The following is a 15,855-nucleotide window of genomic DNA, read 5'->3' as shown; positions in this document are numbered from 1 at the left end:
GTATTGCAGAGTTTGAAGCACATTTTGATGATTATCTGGATAATATTGCACTTATTTTGGCCAGGATAATCGTGACATGACATTTTCATATCATCCCATGCCTACTCTAGTGAGTGTTTGTATGTGGGATTGAGTCTAAATAAACTACAGTGTGTGTGTGTTCATGGTAATGAAGGAAAATGTCAGTGCCAGTGCAACACTGTGGCTCATTGATGTGTTTTTAATGGAGCTCTATGGCACAGAGGAAGAAGAGATATCAGGCTTTGATACACACACACACAATACTTTCATCGTCTTGGTCTTTTCATGGAGAAAAATATAGAATATCACCAGCTTTGTTCTTTAAAAGACGATGGGAGCTTTTGAACAGTAAGAGTCTAACAGTAGATCGAACTACTGTGTGTTAACCCTTTTCCCGAGAGGTCAGGAGGGGGGTGTCGTGGTGGGGGTGGCGGTCTCTCTGAGTCCCATTTGAAGCCCAACGAGGCCGCGGCTCATTTCTCAAACTCATCTCCAATGCACCCACGCTGGCCTAACGAGAGCCCATGTAGGGACAAAAACCTATTAGGCCTCCCCAGTTACAGACAGCATCTCCATTTACAGCTGTCAATAGTACAGCTTGGCCTACAATAATTATCCCCCAGGAAGGAGCCGTCTCTGCACGGCTCGCATTAGTCTGTCCCCCCGAGACCGCCAACCTGAATCCTTCGATATCTAAAGTCCCCGTGAATAGCGGCGCTTTGGGAGGCAGGATCAAGGCCTGAACCGAGGGGGAAGTGTGTCACGAGTATTCCCAGTCCTCTCCTCTCTGCATCCCTCGCCTTTAACCAGATATATCAGTGTGTGTGTGTGTGTGTGTGAGGAGGGAGGGAGTCGCTTCCAGTACAGTCGTAGAAAAGAGATCAGCGTGAGTAGGAAGAGGAGGAGGTGGAGGAGGAGGAGGAGGAGGAGGAGGAGGAGGAGGAGGCCGCTGAAACCAGAGAGCCCGGGCAATTCCTTTCAGGATCCACCGACATAAAAGGATCGCCTCTCCGATGTGACCCAACCGTTTAGAACGATACCGAAGCCGTGTACAGTTAAGGGGGGAAATTCAAAACAGCCCGACCAAAGAAGCCACAAAAAAGAAATCAATAGACGCAACAATAACAATAGACATCAGCGCAGCGGAATGCCATGATAGAAAATCCAATTACAAATCAAAGGAAGGCAATTTTAGAAAACGGGAGATCTCGAGATAAGTCCGAGGCAAAGACCGAGAGAGAGATGTGACATGAAGACAATAACAAGTGCTGCTTTTTTCCTCTTTAGACATAAGTAACACCCTGCTTCCCACCCAACAGCATCGTCTTAGATAATAGAGTTACATTTACGAGCGTTGCCATATGCCCACCCAGTGCCTGGTAAATAGAAAATCCATGAGATGCCATGTTTTTATGGCTCGGAAGACAGCTACTAACTACCATGAGCAAACCTGAGCTACCCCGTCAGCTTCGGCTTGTGCCATAAATATATTTATACTTAAATACGGGCCTGCAGCGGCGAGCATTGCCTCCCGTAAAAGCCTCCCCACACTGTAATTCATAACTCCCTCAATATCCAGCGCCATAACTCATGAAATGAGCCACTACAATACAAATTGACGGTGGGAGAAAAGTGACATCATCCTGCGGAAGGATGAAGCCGGCACCCCATGTGGTAGAGAAACTCTCCCCCTGTCGAGAAGAGGGACGGCCCTTCAGCGGTGGTGATACCGCCACTTTTTTTTTTTTGGTAATCAGAAGCCCACAGTTCTCCCACCACACCGCAGGGAGTCTCTCCTTGTGTTAATGAAAACAAACATTTAGCCGGGATTTATATGCGCCGCAGCCGACTACAAAGAGCATCAAAGCAAACTGCCTGGGAACACACACCCAAACACTGCTGCACACAAATAAAGGCAAGGTATGCTTCACTAATCTTTTATGTAATAAACTCCTGTCTTCCTGTGATATCATGCGGCGCCATGTTCACACATAATAAGCAAAGCTGTTCGGAGCCCAACTTAATACAGTGTCTTATTTGAAATGCAAACAAACTGTGAGGCAGAGGCTATCACCTCAATCTATTCCCCTTCTGTTCTCTGGCTGTCATCTCACACGAGCCGACGCTGCAGCCCTGCACTGTGGCGAAGGGGAGGAAGCAGGAGAGTGGTGGTGGTAGTGTGGGAGGAGGAGGCGAGGGGGGGAGGCGGGGGCAGCATCCTACGAAGGATGGGTGATGTGGGAGGAAAAAGGATGGTGGTGGTGGTAGGAGGGGAGGGGGGGTGTTGGCCACAGTGTGATTCAGAGGGTTGTTTCCCCTCACAGCGCTGCAGGGCGAGGATTTACCGCAAAGGGGGAAAAAAGAAAAGAACAAAAGCTGCTGATACATTAAAGCGGTTTGAAACAAAAAGGGATGTTTCAGGAAAATAGCACACAGGAAGTTTCAATTTCAGCTTCTTGGACTTTTAAAAGGAAACGAGTGTGGACGTAAACACGTGGGCAGGTACACACACACACACACACACACACACACACACACACACACACACTCAAGAGGCTTACTGGCCATTCTGAGGATTTGGATGTAACAGGGATGTAGTGGAAGGTAAACCCACCTAAACTCAGTTTGCTAACATTTTTACTTGAGGATAGGAGCTCAGGGAGCTTTTCATGGCTTGACATAAACATGTAAGATATAAAATATAGTTGTCATCAAAATACAAACTATTAAAATGTTAGAAATATGAAGTTGAAGGTACTTAAAGGGGAAAAAAATCATTTTATCAGGAAATTATAATCTAAAAATCGCCTCCTTTTTGTCACCACAACACACACACAAGAAAAATCCTAATTTAATATATAAAAAAATAATCTGTGTTCTTTATTTTAAGTATGAGAATAAGAGTTTTGTGGCCTTGGCTCCTCTACAGTGTGTGTGTTTTGGTGGCACCTGGTTGTCCACATGCCTCCCCCCCCTCATCCCCGGCTGGCCGGCGGGGTGTGCCCGCTTTGGACAGATGGGTGGGAGGGGGTGAGGGCCATTACCATGATGGCGGGGGAGAACGGGGGAGGAGGAAGATTCAAAATGAAAATGTTTCCATCGCGAGCAGCCTCACCGTTATTTCCCCTCAATCACTGCAGTAACACACACACTGTTTACTGCAACACATGCAGCTGGTAGTAAAAACTGAATTGGACGCTCGACACCACCCCCCCACCCCCTCACCATCATCCCATCACTAACAGCACTCCCGTCCCCAACTCGCTGAATTAAAGCATGTGAATAATTCAGCAGATAGACAGGCAACACGGGCTCTTAAGAGTCACCTTGTTGTTGATTTTTTTTCACCTCCCTTCAGAAAATTGCAGTCTTCAGGTTTCACAAAACAAGGGGATCAGTGACAGAATCAATTTCCAAAGGAGGAGGACAAAAACAAAAAAAAAAGAAAGGAAAATCAATGTTAATTTGCAGAGATATATAATTATTCAAAGTGTTGTCACTCGGTGGTGATCACCATTAGAAAAATGAAGGGGTGTGGGAGAGACTGAAGAGCTCGCTGTGGCCTTTTGATGAATTGAAGATAATTTGAAGGAAGTTTTAGTATCATGTTACAAGTCTGAATGTAGTGTGCAGTTTAAGCAAACCTAGGGATTTTCTTTTACCCGTAACAGCGTGATCTTACTATGTAAAACATCAAGTGATTTTTAAAAAATGAGAAGCCCAAAAAACTGTGATAAGTACAGAGATGCAATGACCAAGAAAAAAATATTTCACGACAGTTTCAAATTTGTTTTCACATCACAAAACTAAAAAGCACTGGAGCCGAGTACAGATATATATCTTAACATTTAAATACCAGCAGTGCTACCTCATATAATAACTAGTATTAACACCGGAGGCCTCACAGCTTTGACTTCCAAATTTTAAGGGGTTGAAATTGAAATATGTTTTTATTTTTAAATCAGCTGAAATCTTTTTTTGTTTTTTTTGTTGAGCAGATAGATCCAGGTTGGGGTCAGATTAGGTGACGCATTGAGAATTTACGCACTGCACAGGTACACAACGTGGATACATTTGGTGGTTTCCGCATAACAGACAGCTAAAGGAAAAAGTTGACATCCTTATGCATTGAAAAAGTCAAACAGAAGAAGCAATTTCTTAGGAATATTTCACTTTAAAAAACTCAAAATATCACTCATCTCTGTACTGTAGCAGAGAAGTGATGGGAAGCCGGAGCACAACAAACCTGACCAAAACATTTCCAAAGCACGAGTTATGAAGCGACTGATGTACACAAAACACTGAGTGGCCCTGCGTCACACTAACCACTAATTCACTGCTTTATTTCACTCAAAGAAGAAGAGGGGAGGAGGGAGAGAGGAGAGGAGAGGAAGAAGACAAGAAGAACAGGATGGTTGAGAGGATACAATTAAAGGGGCGCCCCCCCACCCTTCACCTCCGGCCCCCTTTTTATTCCCCCCACAAAGGCAGGGTGAGGGTCAAGGGTTACGGGGGTGAAAGTACTCCGGCTAACAACACAAAGCGAGCGCGGTGCTATCACGTGCCGCCGAGGAGCGCACGGAGGAATGAAAAAAGGCAACGGATGGAGAGCGAGTGAGAGCGGAGGGAGAGAGAGAGAGCGAGAGAGAGATGCGAAGAGAGAGAGAGAGCGAGGGCGACAAAAAAAGCAGAGCTTCATTCAGTCTTACCTCGGGCAGGTAGAGGAAGGCAGGGGGACACTGGAGCGAGTGTGGTAGCATCCCGGAGCCGGAGAGCAGCAGGCAGCCGGAGTTGGCCATGGAGCTCAGCGTGGGGTGACGGGACGCTTTGCGCATTTAGCAGGGAGATCCTTTCGCTCTACTCTCTTTCTTTCTCTCTCTCTCTCTCTCTGGCTCGCTCACACTCTCTCTCTCTCTCTCTCTCTCTCTCTCTCTCTCTTCGGATCACTTCCTTTCTTCTGCCTCCTCTTGCCTTTTAAATTTTCCCTTTTGCTGGCTTTTGTGTCTCTATTGAAGATGTAGCAGGGAGTCGAGCGGTACGCAGACAATGTGCATGTTCCACCTTTATCACTATTGCACTCTCTCTCTCTCTCTCTATAGGTCTCTCTCCCCTCTCTCTCTCTCTCTCTCTCACTATCCCTGGCACGACTCTGTTTACTTTGAGCGTGATAAAAGCCAACATAAGCATTCAGACACAGAAGGGGAGGTTCTGTGCAATCCGAGGAGGAGGAGGAGGAGGAGGAGGAGGAGGGGTTGTAGAGCCGACAGGGGGTTGGGTAGGTTAGGGTGGGGTTATAAAAGTGGTGGTGGTGGTGGTAGGATTGAGGGAGGTGGGGAGGGGGGTTACTGATGAAGTCCCCGATGGATTCATACATCAAACAGGGCTGGCTGAATAACAGAGGGGATGTGAATGACATTAGAACAGCTGATCCTGGGCATTAGCACCTCGTGGGACACTGCATGCTGCCTTTTAATTGCGGCCCCCCCACACCGCAAACACACACATAAACACACACCCCATTGGTGGCCGGCAACCACCTCCCCCCCTCCACCTCCGCCTGTGTGTGCGCGCTCAAGGACACATACTGTACAGCATGTATAGCAGACATATCTGTGAAGCCGGGGGGAAACGCATTAAAACGGAAACAAGGCTGTTATTAGTGACATCCTTCTTTATCTATACCGAGCCGTTAATACGCATCCAGCCAAGCATGTACTGTCGAGCACAGCTAAACAGTACACCGCAAAAACAACTTCCTTTTAATGTATAATTTTCATCAATTCTGTTTGATGCCACTTTAAAAGAAGCGGACAAAGGGAATGCACAAGATGGATTCGTTACATCACAGGCGCCAGTCGCCCATTACCTTAAAGATGTAGGAAACGCAAGAAATCTATCTTGAATCTCATCCAACACAACCCTAAGCTTCAAAAAACCTTGATGTCTCAGCAGAGGCTGGCGGAACATGGGCCATCGCCAGGGAACGACAAGGTGTGGTTACTCTTGATCTTATTCTTCTGCTTCATACAATCAAGTCAAGTCAAGGAAATGTATATTTATAAAAGCCCAAAGTCACAAATTTGCCTCACAGAGCTTTTATAATCTCTACAGTATACAACGCGCTCTATCTTTAGATCCTCGAGCGTGATGCTATCACATGCCACCAAGGAGCGCCCGGAGGAATTAAAGGGATGGAAAGTGAGTGTGCCAGTCAAAAGATCCAACTTGGTCCTTACAAGATGATTTCTTTCTTTTGGGTGGCTTATTTTTATTTTTTTCCCTGCAATTCAAAAAGGTCTAGTGTTGTGCTCGTCGATGGCTGTTTCCCCCAGCTGGAAAAACAACTAAGACAATCAGAGCTCTTTAGGCAGGATTAAGAAGAGGGATGTTATCTTCCTGTGCCAGAGCCAGAATAATGGCAACAGAAAAATTGCCTCAAAAAAGGCGACAAGCACGGATGAGATTGGCGCAGATGTATCGGTTGTTGGTAATCGACTTTGGGCTTAAATGTGCTTCTGCAGGCTGGATGTAAACAAATGGGGGTTGTTCAGAAACATTTGTTTTAGTTGTATGTATTTTTTGAGTATAATGTTTACATGTGTCTTCTTTTCAAACCTGCCTCCTGACAGGAGTTGGGTTTAACCAGTCAGCTTGCTTGATGCTCAGTTCTGCACTATGTGTTGTTGACACCTCTCTTCTGTGGCCGAACACGATCTCTGAGGAGAGATGCAACTTTTGTGTGCATCTTCAACCCTGTCGCCAGACAATTTTTTGACATTGTACGTTTCTAAGAAACCTCGGAATACAATAAATATGTTTCATAAATATGTTTTATATCAGCCTTGTATCACACTTGCAGACACACAAGGCCACATGGTTAACGTTGAGAAACGACTGGTTAGGTTTAGGCAACAAAAATACTTAGTTAAGATTAGAAAGAACATCATGGTTTGTGTTAAAATAATCAACGTATCCTCATACATTTTTTGTGCGTTCTCCTACGAATGTCTAGCAACACGTGTTATTTTCCGATCTTTACATGCATACAGTCTTTCCAAAATAATCTTCCATCTCCAAAGGAAACAACTTAATTAGGTTTAGGAAAAAAATCCTGGTTTGGGTTAAAATAACTCCAGAAGTGGCATTACTTGACAAATAAATCAAGATTGACGCTGATCTCCTTGGCGAACGTTCGGTGTTTTTTTACCCATCCATTCACCCCGACCGCCTCCCTAAGCAGCCTTTGTCACTTTTTATACTTCCTGATTCGCAATTACGTGGATTACATACAAGTTGATTTTGTGGGATATATACAAATTAGTGCATTACTTTTCGTAGGTATATCTATGAATGGAGTATGAGAACAGCCTGAAATAACAGAGTAACAACGTAACAACCGTAACAACATAACTACTGAAAATAGACAATAAGCCCCTTTGCAGACTTTCTTACGTAACGTTACATGACAAGCGCAACGGCGTTACGTAACAAGCGTAAAGTCAATGTTTACTTCTGGTTTTACACAGGGCACAAACAGCTGTCTCCTGGGTGAAAGTCTTGTGTTTGTCTGTCCCATTTGCCCTTTTTCGCTTGTTATACTTGATATAATACCACATAACTTTCAATAATGGTGGCTCGTTATACTACGTCACTTGCTCTGACCAAATGCAAAAAATGTCAACATTCAACGTATCCGTGGTTTGCAGAAACGTACAAAGTCAATATTTTTATCCTGACGACTGGACTGGCATCTTCGGTGAACCATCATTCCAGCCGTACAGAATTAACAACTCTTAAATCATCCTCTTTCTTTCACTGACGTAAACAATAGAAACTGCTCCTAACAAGCACTACCACAGGCTCCTGTGTCCACTGAAAATGATGGGGACAGATATGCATATTGTAGGGGTTACTGCAACATTTCCCTCTCTTTCTTGCAAGTACATTACCTGAAGTGTCACCTTCTAAGTTTGGTGCTTTGGCCACACTGACAGCAATAATAGGGTCCTGCTGTGGGAGAGACAACACGACCACAGAGGAGAATTAACTCGCCCTGGGACGCTCCCTCTGCAGATTAAACAATTCCGAGCAGGCAGCGGGGGGACGGCTGACCCGTAATTACACATTCATACTTGTATTTCATGAACTCCACTGAAAGAAACTGACACCAGTAACTCAAATGAATGCTCACCTCCATTAGCAGACAGCTTTATTGCCAGTGTGCAGTCTCACTCCTGGATAATTGTCCTGATTGTTTGATGCAAAGATCAGTCATCGCAGATATGTGACGTGGTTTTATGCTGAACGGTTTGGCGTTGCCTGCTAAAGACAGGAATCCATCTCCCTGTGTTTTTCTGTCTCTCTCTCTTTTGCCTTTTTTTTTTTTTTTTTTTTTCGCTCTGTCTGTCTGTCTGTCTGTCTGTCTGTCTGTCTGTCTGTCTCACCCAGTTAATAATTCAAATGAGCACTGCCAGATCACTCCCTTCAAAGGGAGTTGCTGGAATGTTCTCAACGGTGCTTTTTCTTTTTGTCATGTGAAATCAAAGCCCTCAAACGCAGTAGAGATATCCTCAGTTAACTCCCCACACGGCTGTTCTGCCAATTAAAGAAAGATCAACAACCGCTGCGAACGGCTCAAAGTTGATCACCAAAAGAAAAAGAGAAGTGATCTTAATCATTATCATCCTCATCATTTTTGTCACTGTCGCCCTTTGTCTTCCTCTATTTCTTCCTTGCGGCGCAATCACCACATCGCTGTGGCAGCCCCGTAATAATCAGCATAATCATTATTACCACAATCACCATCATCATCACTGTCAACTCTGTCATGTCTGTCTTCTGAAACCTGCGTTGCTGGCCCGTTATAGAACAGGATTTACCCTCCGAGGATTTACCGAGTCTGCATGTGTGTGGATGTGTGCAGGTGTGTGTGCACGCTTTGTGTTGAGTCCCGACTCTGAGATTCAGCTGATTTGAAGCATCACAAGATTTTAAATCCGGTTTTAATCTCCTCTCAGAAACATCCACCAACATCCGTCTTTGTATACGAGAGACACAGCTTTGGCGTGACAGAAGATATGGAGTGGTTTGTCTTTGGAGCCGGTGTTATTTTAATGTGCTCCTCAAATAAAAAGGGTTGAAAGCAGCAGTTCTAGCAGTAAAAAGCCATCACATGCACTGGGAGCTCAGTCAGCAATAATCAAAGGCAATACAAGCGGAGACTAATGGGGCCCAAACGATTGGCGGCGCATTCCTGTTCTCCACTGTTTATCGTATGACCGCTGATCAATACGGCCCACTCGCACTAATCTTCATAAGAGATGACTGTTTATTTCCCTTAACTCCCATCACTCTGACAGGGGAGGAAGAAGTACCAAGATCCTTTACTTAAGTAAGAGTGGCAATAACACACTGTAAAATAATCCATTAAAGCAAAGGTGATGCATTCAAAACATTTCTTCTTCTATGTGAATGTACGGAAGTATCATCAGTATAATGTAGTTAAAGGTACAGTGTGTAACATTTACGGGGATCTATTGGCAGACATGGAATATAATATTAATAAGTATGTTTACTTTAGTGTATAATCACCTTATAATAAGAATCATGTTCTTGTTTTGTGAAATAGCCACCGGGAAAACGTTGCCGCCGCTCCCTCTCTCGCTTCACCACTCACTTCCCACATACACATACACACTCTAAGCACTCTACTCTTACAATAATGTCCCTAGAGAGGGCCATTCACTTTTCTCGTCGGACATTATAGCTCTCACACTTGGCATGGGGGAGAACTTGTAATCTGCAACCTCACAGCTAGAAACCGCCAGGTCCTACACACCGTTCCTTTCAGTATCAAAAGTAAAAAAAACTAACTATGTATTAGGATTTTAATGTTGTAGTTGGTTGAGGTGGAGTGAATTTGAACTAATTTATATACTGTTGGGTATTTAATCTTTTTTACAACCTACAAAACACTTAAGACTAATCAAAGACTAACTACTAAATGGTTCCAAATATTTATTCCATCAGGCTAAACATTGATTAAGATACAATAAATGGAAACATATGGAAAGTGGAAATAACAGTATATTTGAAATGGATTTAAAGAGTAGAGTAACTAATTTAGAAGTAGAAGTTTTCTTGATTACACCAATCACTTCACAACGTTAACCATGTGGCATTGTGGATTTCTGCAACGTGATACGACGCTGATATGAAACCTATTTATGAAACCTATTTTTGGTTCAGAAACGTACAATGCCAACATTGTTTCTGGTGACTGAGTCGGTAAAATCTGTACAATAGATACTCTTTGACTTGGCACACTTACGTTTCTCACAGTTTGCTTCAATCATTGAAACATTAGCACCAGATGAATGTTTCTGTTCTCACTGACATTTTTGTCCTCTGTTATCATTTATTATATTTATTGGCCTTTTTTAAAATATAAAGTCTTTAAAAGGATTTATTCAACTGTCAAGTGTTCTGTGAATTTTACTTCCCAAAGCCTGTTTCAGAAGCCCTAAAGTTCTGGTGGGAAAATACGTAATCCATCATTGTTTAAAATTGTACTTATTTCCCAAAAGTATAGAGATTGAAATATATTGAGCCTAAACGACTGAAATCAGTATGAAATACCCAAATGTGTGTTCATTTTTTAACATTAGAATGTAAAGTACCTCCAGGTTGCCAAACTCCCGAGAACTTCAGTGTCCTCACCTGTAGTCACAGCTCTGGTTTAAATTAATTAGTTACTATAGCGGTCAGATAAATGAAGTGGAGTAAAAAGTACAATCATAACCCATCTGAAATGTAGTGGAGTAGAAGTAGCAGAAATTAGAAATAATAAAAAAAGTAAATCAAAGTAACTCAAGATGGTTCAGTAAATGTACTTTGTTATTTTCCACCACTGCACTCTGCACTCGGACCATAGACTGTATATAAGAAGTGGACTTTGTCACCGCGACGTCACCCATCGGCTGTTGCCATCTTGTTTTTTTGCAACAACAAGTACGAGAGGGTGGAGCTAAGTACAACTGAACACTGAATAAGACATTTTTAGGCGACCGAAATGTTACAATTAACTTTCATGAACTGAAAACACACTGTGAAAGGGTTAAAATTGTAAGACGAAAACACGGACAACTCCTAGACTGGACAACGCAGTGGTAGCGACCTGTCAATCACAAGGTAGCCACGCCCTCAAGCATCCCCTGCTTTATGGTCTATTTGACTCTAAATGGGACCATAATTTACTAAATGAACATCATGCTGTATTGAAGAAGACTTGAAACTAGCGATTGAGACCATAAACTCATGTTTACAATGTTTACTGAGGTAATAAATCAAGTAGGGTCATATTCTCATAGACTTCTATACGATCAGATTTATTTTTGCAACCAGAGGAGTCGCCCCCTGCTGGCTATTAGAAAGAATGCAAGTTTAAGACACTTCAGCATTGGCTTCACTTTTCAGACCCACTGAGTTGCCCACTGACTTGGACACAGGACAACATGACACAGCTCCTCCTTCTTGAGGACCACCAGAGTCTGAACAACTCATATCAGAATGGGGTAATATAATATTATGTAATGTCATATTATGCAAAGTTTGTATGGAAGTAAATATGGAACTCTGTCATATTCTCTCTATTAGTCAGTGTTGGGTATAATTAGTCCATCGGAGCCACTGATGTGATCAGTCGAGCTGTAGAAGAGTTTGGAGAGTCCGAGAGAGAGCCCACCCCCACCCCCACTGGACACACAACCAAGACCTTTGGAGACGCACTCTGAAGAAAACAAAGCAGCAGTGTTGGTGCTGGTGGATTTTGTTGAGAAGCAGCGAGGCCTTTGGAGGGGCACCCTTGAAGTGCCCCTCTGACAGGCTTCCTCATTATCTGGCATCTCCAGAGTGCCAGCCAACCCCGCTGTAGAAGAGGGGGCACGAGGACGCCTCGATCAGCCAGCCCCGGGGGTACTCAGAGAGGGGAGGGTTGTGCTCTCGCTAAAGGTCCGCTGATTATATCTCAGGCCCAGAGCTTCAGGGATCCCCACTAATTAAAGGTTGTGTCATATCTGTTAGAGATAACAAACCTATGTAGCTCATCTCTTTTTTTTTTTAATCAGGGAGTCCATTTTACAGACTCCCCCTCCTCCCCGCCGACGTATCTGCGTTCTCCAGCATCATGTCAGGTTGCAGGCTTGGTCTGTATTCAAGGCTGACCAGCTTTGTGCACCCAGAGGAAAGGGTTCCTGTTTAACCTGCCCTCACCCATCTCAGCGTGCCAGCGGTGTTGTGGAGGCATCAGGGATCCTTTGTCTGGAGGCATAATTAAAGCTCTCGTTCATTATTTCTTCACTTTGAGCGCAGATCTGAGTAATTAGGAGGCAGTGCCACAGGGAGAGGAGGGGGGTTTCATGGAACACACAAAATCACACATGCCTGCACTCATACAAACTAGAAGAAAATACCCCTGTACACACACACACACACACACACACACACACACACACACACACACACACACACACACACACACACACACACACACGGGAGAGAAAAGCACTTGTTCCATCTCAGCACCAAATGAGCCGCATTCATCTCCCACCTATCTTTGGATGCCAATATCTAACTCCGAGTGAAGTATGCTTTTTCTTCCCTCAAAGCTGTCATGTACTAATGCATTGATTAAAAATTTTGATTAAATGGACAGTTAAGGGACGGACTGCAAGAGTGATCTGTGATCCATGCCTCAATTGGACGCTGGCTTTTGCTGCGTTTGGAGCTGAGGCACTCGCTTCTCTAATGGATTTTGAAACAGAGTTTGGCTTTTATATGGTGTCATTCATCCTCATATGTTTTCGCCTGCCACGTCTCACAATCACTGCTTCTTTATGGCAAACTAATGCACCGGGTGCTAAGATCAGCAGGTTGGCTCCGGCCATCGCTCACAGAGCTCCGGCCAGATATTAGGACGTTTCGAAAGCTTCCACCGGAGGAGGCAGAGCAGAAACCGAAAGGTACTGACTCTGCCTCCCACACTGTCATACATCACCCCTCCACGCCACGGCCGTCTACACCCAAAACACACATACACACACACCGAGCCATGACTCCTCCTGCTGCTTTGACGAGGAAAGAAAGGAGGGGAAGGGGGGGGGGTGATGGAGCTTCATTGCTGTGGACAGTCAACGTCAATACATCGAGTGTTTTCCACCCTCTTATCCAAAGGTCTGTTTTGTTCATGGCTACAAAGCGCCAAGGCCAGGGGTTGTGTGATAGTCCTAGGTGGTGGGTGGAAGACAGGGACGGGTTTCTGTCTAGGCGTGTTGGGAGACAACCAACGGGGGCGATGGCTCACGCCCCGCTAGCCCTCTAGGCCAAGAGAGGCTGTGATAGAGAGAGAGCTGACAGGGCAGAGGGACGGCCAAGCATGGAAATCACATCAGATCAATGATGAAAAATTCAGTGGCGGCAAGAGCCGCTCTCGGGGACGATGTCACATGGTGCATGTAAGCGTGTGAGTACTGAATGTACACGGAGAGGCTAATGTGTCAGCCAGCAAATATGCATTTGCCCATTTTGTCTTCCGGGGTTGGAGCGGTTGGTTACAAATGAGCTTAATAGCAGGCAGCAAATGAATATAAGAGACAAAAAGGCATGTCTGTAGAGCTATACTTACACATGTATACTTCAGTTGGTATTTAAAATTGCAAGTTTGTCTCTGGGGCTTTTACAATCTGTAGTGCATGAATCATCCTCTATCCCTTAACCCTCAGTTACCCCCAAAAATCATTTAACAAAGAAATGGTAGAAAGCAACAGAGGGAGTCCACCTACCAACTACATTACACAATCATCCATGTGAACTCCGGTGCTTCAAACTAACACCACTAACAGTAGTCTACCAATACAGGTACACAACATATGACATGAAAACATATTGTTGTTGTAAACCACTACTATGATATTATTTTCTGTATTTCCATACCAGAAATTTAGTAGTCAATATCAATAGCAGTGAAATTCTACGATTCTCGATACCAATTCAATACCACATAAAAACAAAACAATAATCTATTATCTATTTTATATTGCTACTGTATGAAAACATATTCTTCAAACAACTGGATTTAATAAAGCTTCTTGTAAAAAAAACAACATTTTACAAGATTACATTTGAACACATCATGATAACGTTGGAATTTACCTTCATACCAATATTCATTTTTACTGTGTAGAGCTTGAAAGCATCATAATAAAACTCAATGCAACCTCTGTCAACATTAGCTGTTAGCTACGCAAGACTGTGCTGCTCATAGGCTGCTAAGAGCTAATGTTAATATGTGCAATAGTGAGTTTACCACGTCCTTTTGGATGCCGTTAGTCTCAAGCACCAGTGCCCGCAGCGCTGTAGAAAAACGAGTACTGTCTTGTTTTCAAAATGTTGGCATTGACATGATACTGAAGTAACGTTTCTCGTGACATCCCTAATTCCCCATGAGGTATAGGTAATGGGAAACAGTTGAGAAGCAGATGGTTGCAATCAGAGTACATAACTAAAGACTCTGAAGGGTTTTAGCTCTGACATTTTCTCATGCCTTTTTTGTAGACATGATCCTTCGTGTCCTGTGTAGATTGTAGTATCAGGTAGAGTTATTATATACAGTTTAACATGAAATTAGGGAAATGTATCAATTGTCATTTTCTGAATATTTGGTGATATTGACTGATTCTTGAAATGTACTATTTCATGATACATGTTGACATTTCATATACAGTACCATAGAGGATTTTATTGATGTTGCCCATTCCCAGTTTGGGGGTACATTTCTTCAGACGTGACGGTGCTGCACTAGTGTCTCTACAGGCTACTTTAATTTAAACACGGCCTAGCCTTAAATATACACTGGAGATAAAGCTCTGATCCTGCCATATAACTTATTAAGTGCCAGAACGCACACACGCACCACCAAGCAGTGCTGTAATCATGCTAAGTTACCAATCAATAAGTCAGGCCAATGTTCTCAAATCCAATCGTCAGGGTCCAGCGTACTGGTGCTTTTCTCTTCTGCCACCTTGCTGATTGCATTCACCTGTTGTCCCGGGTCTAAATCAGCCCCTGATTCAACAGCTAAAGTGGATACTACCTGGCAGCGGTGAAAACCAGCATTGCTCTGGACTCATGAGGACTGAGTGTGAAGACACCTGACAGGACGTGCTGCTTGACAAGCACATTACACATATCAGGTGTTCTTTAGGGCCAAAATGTCCCACAATTCAAATCCATCCAAAGCAATCATTCTCAAAATCTACCATCCTTGTGCATTTCAGATTTCATTGACGTTCTGTAAAAAAAAAAAAAAAAGCTACCTTAACCATAACGGCAGCAGCCCAAAGCGAAGTCAATTACATAGATTGGTGCGGTGACATAAAGTGTATTCCATTTGGGAGCAGATTGGTCATGCCCAGTAATGTTCCCTTCCAGCAGGCATACCTTTGACCATTACTCTAAACAGGCAGTTGGGGAACCAGAGACCTATTCCCCACAACTGTGAATGCCGGTGTGTCTCCCAGAGGGGTCAGGGGTTCACACTGCAGCTACCATGCTCTCATATTTAGCAGCGGCGAGTGAGAAATGGTACATCAATACTGCCAGACGCACAGGGCCACAGCGGCCTCCAGCACACACATATCATATCAGAATGGAGCATCAGAAACCACAGCCGGGCCGGGCGGTGTCAGGGAATGTGTGAAGATATGTGTTTGTACGACTACAGGCATCTGAAACATCTCGACTACTTATGTTAAATATGCATGTATTCGATTTTAAAAA

At 43.8% G+C, this 15,855-nt stretch overlaps 1 protein-coding gene across 17 annotated transcripts in view; it reads right to left on the bottom strand.

Annotated features, from left to right (window-relative positions):
- Positions 1-15,855, bottom strand: part of LOC141780577 (RNA binding protein fox-1 homolog 3-like) — a 466,511-nt gene that overhangs the window by 97,522 nt on the left and 353,134 nt on the right. Inside the window, exon 1 of one of the 17 annotated variants that reach the window (XM_074655858.1) lies at positions 4,731-5,151. The exons of 15 other annotated variants lie outside the window; for them this stretch is intronic. In XM_074655858.1, coding sequence (XP_074511959.1) covers positions 4,731-4,856 — 126 coding nt within the window. In that variant the 5' untranslated portion in view covers positions 4,857-5,151. Of the gene's footprint in view, positions 1-4,730; positions 5,152-15,855 lie in introns of those variants that run through there. One more of the 17 variants, XM_074655861.1, reaches the window with a different exon arrangement.

This window comes from Sebastes fasciatus, chromosome 13 (assembly GCF_043250625.1).
Source record: "Sebastes fasciatus isolate fSebFas1 chromosome 13, fSebFas1.pri, whole genome shotgun sequence".
In the NCBI taxonomy this organism is placed as follows: domain Eukaryota; kingdom Metazoa; phylum Chordata; class Actinopteri; order Perciformes; family Sebastidae; genus Sebastes; species Sebastes fasciatus.
This window is presented reverse-complemented; position numbering and strand designations above follow the sequence as displayed.